Source organism: Trachypithecus francoisi, unplaced genomic scaffold (genome assembly GCF_009764315.1).
Source record: "Trachypithecus francoisi isolate TF-2019V2 unplaced genomic scaffold, Tfra_2.0 Lachesis_group5, whole genome shotgun sequence".
In the NCBI taxonomy this organism is placed as follows: Eukaryota; Metazoa; Chordata; class Mammalia; order Primates; family Cercopithecidae; genus Trachypithecus; species Trachypithecus francoisi.
The window spans coordinates 81,070,808-81,083,096 of record NW_022681470.1 but is presented as its reverse complement, the minus strand read 5'-3'; the positions used below and the strand labels follow the sequence as shown (position 1 = coordinate 81,083,096).

General features: G+C 45.6%; 1 protein-coding gene across 1 annotated transcript in view; it reads left to right on the top strand.

The window, feature by feature from the left end:
* Positions 1–6,389: 6,389 nt before the first annotated feature.
* Positions 6,390–12,289, top strand: part of CAPN8 (calpain 8) — a 76,808-nt gene continuing 70,908 nt past the window's right edge. Inside the window, exon 1 of the mRNA XM_033195321.1 lies at positions 6,390–6,708. Within this exon, the coding sequence (XP_033051212.1) occupies positions 6,430–6,708 (279 nt within the window). The 5' untranslated portion in view covers positions 6,390–6,429. The remainder of the gene's footprint in view (positions 6,709–12,289) is intronic.

Sequence of the window (12,289 nt, the reverse complement as noted above, 5' to 3'; positions counted from 1 at the left end):
TCTTATTATATAATAAGATCACAAGAAGTATTCTGGCTGTGTCTTCCCTTCCTCCACACTCATCCTCAGTTTCTGGGACTCACAGAGGAGGGAAACTTGGGAACTCCTCTCCCTACCTGCCCAGCCCCAGTGCCACTACCTGAATTAAGCCATCATTGATTCTTGCTTGTTTCACAGCAACTGCACCCTAACTATAGAGAAGAAGTCCACACCCATTTAGGATGGCATTCAAGGCCCCCAGTGTTTTTCCTCTTGTTGTTTGCCTCCTGCCTCACTCCAGGAGTGAGTGATCTAGAATGATCTCATTCTAGATAATTAATATTCTCTTGGTACTGTGTGCAGAGCTGTTCCTTATTGCCATTTTCTTACTGTTCCCCTTGCCTCCAATGCCCTTTTTACACAGCCTTCTTTCAAAATCCTCATCATCCTTCAAGCACCTTATGCTACAGATCTAACTGGAAGGCCACCTCCTCCATGAAGCCTTCCTTATCACTCACCATCCTCAGAATCAACCACTCTTTCTTTGAGCACTGCCCGGTCTTTCCATTGCATGGAAGTTCTTTGTGGGCAGGCATAGTGTCTATTTGTCTTTTGGTTCTTTTCTTTTCTTTTCTTTTTTATTTTTCTTGAGACATGGTCTTGCTGTGTCATCCAGGTTGCAGTGCAGTGGCACGATCTCAGCTCTCTGAAACTTCCACCTCCCAAGTTCAAGTGATTCTCCTGCCTCAGCCTCTTGAGTAGCTGGTATTACAGGCGCCTGCCACCATGCCTGGCTAATTTTTTGAATTTTTTGTAGAGATGGGGTATCACCATGTTGCTCAGGCTGGTCTGGAACTCCTGGGCTCAAGTCATCTGCCTGCTTTGGCCTCCCAAAGTGCTGGGATTACAGGCCTAAGCAAATGCATCTGGCCTCTATTTGTCCTTTTATCTTCCTGCCAGCATTGACCCCTGCCCAGTGGAGTGTTGGCACAGAGATGGCTTGCAGATGGAGGGCTGAGTGAATCACTGGATTTCTTCCTTTTAGGCATCATGTCTCACAGCCTACTGCCCAGATCCGGTCTCGCTGTTGGTATGTGTTGGTAGCGTGCCTTAAAAAGAGCATGGGATTTAAAATCAGAAGACTTGGGCTCAAGTTTGCTACTTGAGTGACCTTGGGTAGCCTGACAATATGATCTTTCTTACAGACTTGTCATGAATCTCTAGACAGCCATGGCAGGAAAGTGCTATGTAGACCTTGCATTCTATTCAAATGTGAGTTTTTGCAGCATTACTTAGTCATACCAGGTCAACAGGATCTGTAGGCCTCTAGGGGACAGTCTCAGCTGGCCTTCCAACTAGGTTTGACTGAGCTCTTTCCTGCCAGGATGAAGGCCTGAGGTGTGACCCCTAAGATGCCATGAGCGATCCTGCAGACCTGGAGAGAGAATGAGCCTGCACACCTCAACTCATCCAGACTTCTGGTTAGGTAGGGTTCACTCTTACAGCTCTATGCATGTGCCAGGCACTTGATATCCTGGGCAGATGGGAAGTCAATCTTTTCCTTAGAGACCACCTACCAATGCTTGAATCATAGCCAGCCTTCCCCTCTGCAATGTCTTTTTTTCTTCTTTTCAATTTTAAAATTGAGATATAACTCACATAACATAAACATCACCAAAGTGTACACTTAAAGTGTGGTATTTATTTATTTATTTGAGACAGGTTTCACTTGTTCATCCAAATTGGAGTACAGTGGTGCAATCCTAGCTCACGGCAGCCTCAACCTCCTGGGCTCAAGCGATGCTCCCAGCTCAGCCTGACAAAGTGCTGGGATTATGGTTGTAAGCCACTGCCTGGTCTAAAGTGTGATTTTTAGTTGTGCAACCATCACCACCATCTCATTCCATAATAGTTTCATCATCCCAAAAAGAAACCTTGTAACTATTAGCAGTCAGCCCCACTTCCCAATCCCTGGCAACCACTACTCTACTTTCTTTCTCTATGGCTTTGCAATTCTCGGCATTTCATAAAACTGGAATCATACAATGTATGGCCTTTTGTCATTAGCTTCTTTTACTTTGCATGTCTTTAAGGTCCATCTATGTTGTAGCAAGTAACAGTATTTCACTCCTTTTATGGACTCCTTTTATGACTGAATAATATTCCAGCATATACATATAACACATTTTGTTTATCCATTTGTCCATTGATGGGCATTTAGGTTGTTTCCACTTTTTGGCTATTATGAATAATGCTCCTATGGGCATTTATGTGCACGTTTTTGTGTAGACATATGTTTTCAATTCTCTTTCAATCTTTGAAGTAGGATATTACTCAGAGTTACTGTGTAATTCTTTGTTTAGCACTTTGAGGAACTGCTGGACTGCTTTCCAAAACAGCTGCACCATTTTACATTCCCACCAGCAACGTATGAGAGCTCTGTAATCCTCTTGACACTGGATTCAACCTCTGCTTGCCTTAGCATTCTGAAATTGTCAGGCCCAAGAGAGAGAATTCTGCAGTTAGCTTTCACCCATCTTTTTCCCGAAGTTATAGTTATGCAAGACAACAAGCTTTGCAAACTTTAATCATCTGAAAAGAACACTTGGACCCCTGGGTGCAACAAGGGTGATTTGTCTTCCTTTCTAAGGGGACAATACAACCTTGATCCTTTTGACTGAGAGGAGCATGTATGGATACAGCTCAGCATCCCCACTTGGCTGGTATGCACAGAGAAGAGGCAGCACTCACCTGGGCTGTTTGCCGAGAAGTCTTATTAAGGAGATGCTGCCAGGCGTGTGTTAGGGGTGTCTGCACACCCTCATCAGCCTTTAGTGGATCCGCAGGCTGCTTGGCAAGGAGCTGGCACTGGCTCCTGTGGTGCCTGGGGTGTGAGACTGGAGAGAGATCTGTCCAGGTGGACAGAGACAATGGCTACAGGCTACTTCCTCCTGGGTACCTGACTGGAGAACACGTAGACATTTGTTGTCTGCTCTCAAGGCACTGGGGAGCAGAGACTTCTCAACTCCACTTGTTGTTTTTTTGTGCCTGGGTACACGAGGGCTCTATTTGCAGTGGCTCAGACCTGCCAGCTTCAATGAGGAAGGGTTTGTTCGTGCAGGATCTGGATGTGGGTGCGAGGTAATTCAGGCAGGTGGGGTGGGAAGGAGATTGCGAACCCCAAAGGAGCTCCTTTGTGCAGAAGGAAAATTACCAGCTGTGCTTATTCTGAGACTGGGTGGAGGAAGGGCTTGCTCATTTTAGTCAGTCTAAGGGGAATGTTTCTGGGAGGTGCAGGGGAGAAAGAGGCAAGAAAAACAATCCCATAGGATACTTGTTAATGAACTAATGACCCTGCCGGAAGGTGTCAGGTTCATTATACCTGGTGCACATTTATCCACAGCACATCTCATAACTATAGGTGTTCATTCATGCCACAAATATTTATTGAGTTCCTACTGTGTTCCAGGAGCTTTCTAGGGTTCAGGAATACAACAATGAGTAAAACTAACAGGGGTAATTACCCTCGTGAAGATCAAAGCCTTGTGGGATGGAGAGACATTAATTAAATGATTGCAGGAATTGGTGTGGGGCAGGATCTTGCAGGTTGCTATGAGAGCGTATAAGAGGGGAAATGGCTTAGTATGAGTGTGGAGTTGTCCAGAAAACCTCTCCTGGGGCACCCAGGTCTACTGGATGAACAGGGCTGGGGTGGGGAGAAGAACATTTCAGGTAGAGGACACAGCAGATGTCAAGCCCTGAAGCGGTACAGAACACAACATTCCAGGAATGGAAAGAAAGCCAGGAGGGGAGAATGGAGCGGGAGGAAAGTTGGGCAGGGCCAGCTGCTCGAGGTCTAGTGGGCTGTGCAAAAGCCCCCTTGCTCTTCTCCCAGGAGCAGTGGGCAGCCATTGGGGGTTTTAAGCTTGGCAGTGACACAGCCAAGATTTGCAATGACCATTCTGTATTGACTGAATGGAGTTGTGGTTCTGGTTTTAGGGGTGGTTGGGGCCACCCAAGTGAGACAGGGTCAACTGTGTGGGCTGGTGAAAATGTAACTGTGAACACTGGATGAGCTTAATAGTGGGCAGATGTGGAATCAAGGGGAAAGTGATGTTGAGGGAAGGAAGACAGGGTCCCCAAGGGGCCATGGACCATAGTTTTCTGAGGCTAGTTTTAGCCTCTGAAGGCCATTTTGGCCTTGAATTTCTTTTTCTTTCTTTCTTTCTGTTTCTTTCTTTCTTTCTTTCTTTCTTTCTTTCTTTCTTTCTTTCTTCTTTCTTCTTCTTTCTTTCTTTCTCTTTCTTTCTCTCTCTCTCTCTCTCTCTCTTCTTTCTTTCTTTCTTTCTTTCTTTCTTTTCTTTCCTTCCTTCCTTCCTTCCTTCTTTCTTTCCTTCCTTCCTTCTTTCTTTCCTTCTTTTTCAGACAGGGTTTCATCACTTTGTCACCCAGGCTGGTGTGGGTGACTCACTACAGCCTTGACCTGACCTCCTGGGCTCAAGCAATCCTCCTACCTTAGCTTCTTGAGTAGCTGGGACTACAGGCATGCACCACCATACCCACCTAATTTTTTCATTATTTTTTTTTAGGAGACTGGGTCTTCTTATGTTGCCCAGGTTGCTCTTGAACTCCTGGGCTCAAGCGATCCTCCTGCCTCAGCCTCCCAAAGTGCTGAGATTATAGACCTGAGCCACCATGCCTGGCCTGGCCTTGAATTTCTGATGAAACCTGGGAAACCACATGTTTTTCTGAACACCTGGGGAGCAACCCTTCTTTCTGCTTGCTCAGACCTACCCACCTAGCTAAGTGCTTAACATATGGACTGTCACTGGCTTAGAAGATCAGAGTTGGAGGCCTCAGAGGTCGGCTGGTCCAGAGCTTCTCAGTGGGCAGCCCTGGATCCTTGTATTAGCATCATCTCTGGGGTAATGGTTTGAAAACTACAGATTCCTGGGTCTTACTTCAGACCTCCTGAATTATAACTCTTTTTTTGGGGGGGGATGGGGGTGGAGGATTTGTGGTAGCACCTATTAAGGATTCAGCATTTTGAGCGAGTGCTCCGAGGGATTCTTCTGCACACGGTATTTGTTTCCTGCATCTTCTGTAACAAATGACCACAGATGTGGTGGCTCAGAACAACATACATGTATTCTCTCACCAGTCTGGAGGCCAGAAGTCCCAAGGCTGTGAAGTCGACGTGTCGGCAGGCCCACATTCCTCCAGCAGCTCTAGGGGAGAATCCATTCTGCCCCTTCCAGTTCCTGTGGCTGCTGGTGTTCCCTGGAGTGGGGCAGGATCTCACTAACCTCTGTCTGCCTCATCTCATCTCTTCTCCTTTTTGTCTATTGTCAAATCTTCCTCTGCCTTCCTCTTATGAGGACACTTGTATATTTAGGGTCAGGATAATCTTCTCATCTCAAGATCCTTAACTTAGTCATAGCAGCAAAGACCCTTTTCCAGATAAGGGACTATTTACAGGTTCTCAAGATGAGGACTTGGTATCTTTGGGGGACCATTTTCTAGTGTGCCACAAACACTGAAGTTCAAAAAGCATTGATGTGGTTGACATTCTTTGGGTAGACCAGATGTAGGAAACTGGAGCCCAGAGAGAAGTGACTAATCCAAGGTCATACAGCTTGTAACTCACTTCTGAGATTGGAATCAAGGCTCCTGATTCCAAGGCCTCTCTGGGAATCCTGGCTCCAAGGAATAGTGATACCTGACATTCACTGAATGTTACTTCCACACTGTTCTAAGCAGATGACATGTACTATCTCGTCACTCTTCCAAACAACCCTTTGAGGTAGGGTCTCCTATGATCTTCCAGTTTATACATAAAAAAGTTTAGGAGAAAAGAGATTAAATAACTTGCCCAATATGACAGAGTGAATTACTGGGGGAGCCAGGATAGGAACCGAGGCAGTCAGAGGCCAAAGCCTTCACTCACAGGTGGAAACTCCTCCAGTAGGGCTTATTCCAAATCTGGCCTATGAATCACCACTCTCTGATATTTTTTGCTTCCCTAGGAAATATGGACCCAAACTTTTCTGGCAGGAAAGGAGGGCCCTGTAGTAACCACTTGCCTTCTTCCTGCTCAGAGCCATGCCTCCAATTCCTTGGTGAATGTTTGCTTCAAGCTGCACAATGAGCCTTCTTATCTCAGTCAATGGGCTTGATGCAAGGCAAGCGGATCTTGCAAAGAGGTGTGTGGAGGGGTGGGGGTAAAGATGCTAATGGCCTGGGATGGGCCCTGGAAGGTTCCCAGACCCCAAATTATTTGCAAAAGGCAGAAGAAGGTGGGGCAGATTGGCCTGGACCTTGGGTACATATTTGTGCCTAACCATGACTCACTTCCTTCTGGAACAGGGCCTCAGGTGAAATGTTTGTCTGCTCCACCTCCCTTAGTGCCTTATAGCTCCCCTCTCAGTGGAGCAGGTGTCTGAGAGTACGATGCAGCCTTGCCCTTCTGTCCACCCTACAGAGTCCACGGCCATGGCAGCCCAGGCGGCTGGTGTATCTAGGCAGCGGGCTGCCGCTCAAGGTCTTGGCTCCAACCAAAAGGCTTTGAAATACTTGGGCCAGGATTTCAAGACCCTGAGGCAACAGTGCTTGGACTCAGGGGTCCTGTTTAAGGACCCCGAATTCCCGGCATGTCCATCAGCTTTGGGCTACAAGGATCTTGGACCAGGCTCTCCACAAACTCAAGGCATCATCTGGAAGCGGCCCACGGTAAGGAAGCGGGCTCGCTGTGGAGTGACATACAGGGTGGAGGGGCCTTACATCTGATCAGGAGGAACTGAGGGAGAAGTTGAGGCTGTGGATCCTAAGTGTCTGGATCTCACATTTCAGACCCCTCCACCACCACCTTTTTTTTTTTTTTTTTGAGACAGAGTCTTGCTTTGTTGCCCAGGCTGGAGTGCAATGGCACGATCTCAGCTCACCACAACCTCCACCTCTTGGGTTCAAGTGATTCTCCTGCTTCAGCCACCCGAGTAGCTGGGATTACAGGCATGTGCCACCATGTCTGGCTAATTTTGTATTTTTAGTAGAGATGGGGTTTCTCTATGTTGGTCAGGCTGGTCTCAAACTCCCAAAGTGCTGGGATAGCAGATGTGAGCCACTGCGCCTGGACCCCCCCCACCATCTTTTGAACTCTTTTTTTTTTTTTTGAGACAGAGTCTCACTCTGTCACCCAGACTGGAGTGCAGTGGTGCGATCACAGCCCACTGCAGCCTCAACCTTCCTGGGCTTAGGTGATTTTCCTGCCTCAACCTCCCAAGTAGCTGGGATTACAGGCATGTGCCACCATACCTGGCTAATGTTTATATATTTTTGTAGAGACAGGGTTGTGCTGTGTTGCCCAGGGTGGTCTTGAACTCCTGGGCTTAAGCCATCTGCCCATCTTAGCCTCCCAAAGTGTTAGGATTACAGATGTGAGCCACCATAGCCGGCCTGAACTCTTGTTCAGAGGCAGTGAGGTATAGAGAGAAGAGCATGGATGAACTTTGAAACTAGGTAAGTTAGATTTGAATCCTAGCCCTGCCTGTGTTGTCTTGGGCAAGTAAACTCTGTGAGCTTTAGTTTTCTCATCTGTAAAATGGCATTTACTGGCACCTTATTTTTCGGGGTTGGTATGAGAATTAGAGATAAATCTCAGGGCATAGTGCCCAGAACATAATAGATGCAGAATACATAGTTGTTATTAATGCATATGGTCCCTGGACCAGTGCACAATGGAACAACTCAGTGCTGGATGCAGTCAGCCCGCTGGTAAATTGTGACAACGTTATTGCTGAAAGGTGCACGGTTGCTCAAGGTCATGAATTGACATTATTCCATCAGGGCTGGTGAGTGGAGAGGTGGGAGCTGGGGCTCTGGGGATGCAGAAGGAAGGCAGGGGCTCCTAGATGTAGTTACTGATACTACCCAAAGCTCAAGGGCAAGGGGTGGAGAATGGTCCTCCCAAAACCTCGGCCCATGACCTATCACTATGTGACCCTTGTCAAGTGATTTAACCTCAGGGTTGAGAACCTCTCCCATACAGAGTGGTTGTGAGAATTGAGCTCATCCATACAAAGTGCTCTGTTCAACAGAGCTCGTAGCAATGTCTCAGGAGCGGGACTATGAAACGACCTGGGCACCTTTTGTCTTCTAAGCCATGATAGGGAAATCAAGTCAGGGCTCCTATTTTCTTGGCAGTGGTTGAAACAGGAAGATAAAGGGAGAGCACTTCTTCTAAAATGGTCAAAATCACTAACTCCAGCGACCTCTACCTTTTTTGCTTTGATCCTGCTGATTTTGCGCAACAGTTTTCATCTCTGAGAATAACTCCTTGGCCATGCTGCCCTCCCACCCACCGTGGTTCATCTTCCCATTCCCCTCTGAAATCTATGAAGTTACCAGGTATATTGATACAATCCAGATTGGGAGTTATGATTTTATATTCTAATTTCAAGACAGCCACATTTCATTTCAACGGACAGTTTTTTTGGGCTTCTGATTTGTGCCAGGCATGGGCTCTGCACTGATTGGGAAGGTGGTCAGGGAGAAACTGAGGAATGGGCTGTGGTCTCAGCTCTGATGGAAAGTGTGGGGAGACACAGATGTGAATAAAGGACTGATGCCCAAGGCAGAATGAAGTAAGAACTCTACAGAGGCATAAATGATGGGCCATGGGAACCTGGGTTGTCACCACTGGGTGGTGAAAAGCCTTAGGGAGGGGTACCATTGCAGATCCCAAGGGTCTTGGGGTAGGGGAAGGAGGGGGAGAAAAATTTCCTTTAGAGACCAAAGTCAGGTATCAGTTAACCTTTGCTTAATTTTTCTCCTTTCTTTGAAATCCTTAGAGACTTTACCTCCTTGACCACATAGCCTGTTCTTCCCCAAACCGTGTCTTCACCTGTTCTCATGGTCTGTGGAAATTTGGTAATTGTAGACTGGATGTGCTGATTTGTGGCTGTCAATGGAGGAAGTAAAATTCAGAGCATGAGGCAGTGGAACCTGAGTAACGAGGAAGGTGCAATGAAGGGCTCCTATTTGGAGTATTCAAGTGCGTGTTGAGTAAATGAATGTGTGTCAAAATTTAACCTCTCCATCCTTAATCATCAGTGAAAAATGATCACACAGCTGCTTTTGGGCAGGCTCATGCTCACATACCACAAGGTTACATTAAAGAATGCAGACTTATCCTCTAAGATCTTACAGGTTATTGAATAGATTCCTGAATCAGTAAAGATTCGATCCTATCTCTATGAGGAACATGCACTGAACGCTGAGAAAATTAGCCTGTTCCTAAATGGTTCATTATTATTTTTTCCTCCCGAGAGGCCTTTCAGGGGTTTGCAAACAGATCGGGGTATCCAGAAATGTGGTGCATTATAAGTTTACTTGTTGCATTTACTTATTTATTTTTAAATTGTGGTACGATACACATAACATACAATTTACCATCTTAACCACTTCTAATTGCACAGTTCAGTGGCATTAAGTACATTCCCATTGCTATGCAACCATTACCACCCTCCATCACCAGAAATTTTTTTATCTTGCAAAACAGAAACTAAATACACATTTAAAAACTTCCCATTCATTCTTCCCCAATTTCTTCCTTTTCTTTTTTTTTTTTTTTTTTTTTGAGATGGAGTTTCTCTCTGTTGCCAAGGCTGGAGTGCAGTGGCGCAATTTCAGCTCACTTGCAACCTCTGTCTCCCGAGTTCAAGCGATTCTCCTGCGTCAACCTCCCAAGTAGCTGGGATTACAGGCGCCCGCCACTATGCCCGGCTTTTTTTTTGTATTTTTAGTAGAGATGGAGTGTTGCCATGTTGGCCAGGATAGTCTGGAACTCCTGACCTGAAGTGATCTGCCCACCTTGGCCTCCCAAAGTGCTGGGATTACAGGTGTGAGCCTTTGCACCTAGCCATTCCCCCAGTTTCTGGCAACCACTGTTCTACTTTCTGTCTCTTTGAATTTAACTGTGCTGGGTACCTCATATAAGTGGAATTATACAGTATTTGTCTTTTTGTGACTGGCATAACTCACTTAGCATTATATCCTCAAGATTCATCCATGTTGTGGCATATGTCAGAATTTCCTTCCTTTGAAGGTTGAATAGTATTCTGTGGTGTATATAGACCACATTTTGTTTATTCACTCGTCCATTTCTGGTCTTGGGTTGCTTCCACCTTTTGGTTATTGTGAATCATGCTGCTACAAACATGGGTGTACAAACTTCTCTTTGAGACCCTGCTTCCAGTTCTTTTTGTTATATACCCAAAAGATATGACCCGTGGCTGGATCATATGGTAGTTCTATGTTCAAGTTTTTGAGGAACCGCTGTACTGTTTTATATAGTGGTTGTGCCATTTTGCATTCCCACAGCAGTGCACAGGGTTCTGGTTTCTCCACATCCTTGCCAGTGTTTGTTTTCTTTCTTTCTTTCTTTCTTCTTTCTTTCTTTCTTTTCTTCTTTCTTTCTTTCTTCTTCTTCTTTCTTTCTTCTTCTTTCTTCTTCTTTCTTCTTTCTTTCTTTTTCTTTCTTTCTTTTTCTTTCTTTCTTTTCTTTCTCTTTCTCTTCTCTTCTCTTTCTCTTCTCTTTCTCTTTCTCTTTCTCTTTCTCTTTCTCTTTCTCTTCTCTTTCTTTCTTTCTTTCTTTCTTTCTTTCTTTCTTTCTTTCTTTCTTTCTTTCTTTTCTTTCCTTCCTTCCTTCCTTCCTTCCTTCCTTCTTCTTCCTTCCTTCCTTCCTTCTGATGGAGTTTCACTCTTGTCACCCAGGCCACTGTGCAATGGCGCAATCTCGGCTCACTGCAACCTCTGCCCCTCAGGTTCTAGTGATTCTCCTGCCTCAGCCTCTTGAGTAGCTGGGATTATAGGCACTCGTCACCATGCCCATTTTAAATTTTAAATTAAATGCGAATTTTAAATTTTTAGTAGAGACAGGGTTTTGCCATGTTGGCCAGGCTGGTCTTGAACTCCTGACCTCAGGTGATCTGCCCACCTTGGCCTCCCAAAGTGCTAGGATTATAGGCGTGAGCCACTGCGCCAACCATTTTCTGTTTTTTGATAGTAGCCATCCTAATGGGTGTGAGGTGATATCTTATTGTGATTTTGATTTGTGTTTCCCCAAAGATCAGTGATGGCGAGCATCTTTTCATGTGCTTATTGACCAATTATAGATCATCTTTGGAGAAACGTGTATCCAAGTCCTTTGCCTTTTTTTTTTTTTGAAGGCAGAGTCTCACATTGTTGCCCAGGCTGGACTGCAGTGGCGCGATCTCAGCTCACTGCAACCTCTGCCTCCCGGATTCAAGTGATTCTCATGTCCCAGCCTCCCAAGTAGCTGGGACCACAGACTTCCACCACAACATTTGGCTAATTTTTTTGTACTATTAGTAGAGATTGGGTTTTGCCATGTTTGCCAGGTTGGTTTCAAACTCCTGGTCTCAAGTGATCCACCTGCCTCGGCCTCCCAAAGTGTTGGGATTACAGGTGTGAGCTACTGCGCCCAACTCCTTTGCCTATTTTTAATTGTGTCATTTGCTTTTTTGTTTCATTGATGCTTTTGAGGGTGATTTTGTACTTCTTCAGTGTTGGGGGCTTTAAGTCAGCTGACTAAATGTGACTCCTATGATCCTGGTTCCCACACAGACGTTAACTTCTACCGGCCTTTGTGGGAAAGGAGATGAGATGTGCTGAACATATATGTACACATGTTTTTGTCCTTTCAATAATAAAATAAAACTTGATACTTAGATGTTTTCTGAAATCATGCCATTTGACATCTTGTCCCTGCTGGGTGTTTCTGCCTATTCATAAGCAATTGAGCAAAGATTTGCTGCGGCTTTTGTCCCAAGGGTTTCAGGACAAGTTTGCCCAGAGGAAGGGCTCAAAGTCAAGCATAGGTTCTCAGGATGAGCTTTTGGTTATTCACAATCCTGAGACTATTTAGGGTTGGGCAAGAACAATCCTATCACAAACAGCATGGTTGGCTATGCGAGATCAGGGGGTGTTCTCAGCAGGCAGATTTTTACCTCCTTATTTTCTGACTTCCCCTCTGTGCTTGGTCAATGCCCAGCCCAGGTCCTGTGGTTTGAGGAATGCCCAGCATGAGTGGGCCCTGGTGCAGCGCAGTCAATGATATTCTTCCCTGAAGTGTCCACTTTTTGGCAATTAAGTGGTTTATTGATCTTAAGGAGAAATACAGCAAGACAGCAATGAAGTGATGTCAGCTGCATAGTAAGGACCCAGTTCAAGAGAAATGTCAAGGGGATGAATTGTTGGGAGGTTAGGATAAGGATGAGGGTGAGAGGCCTCA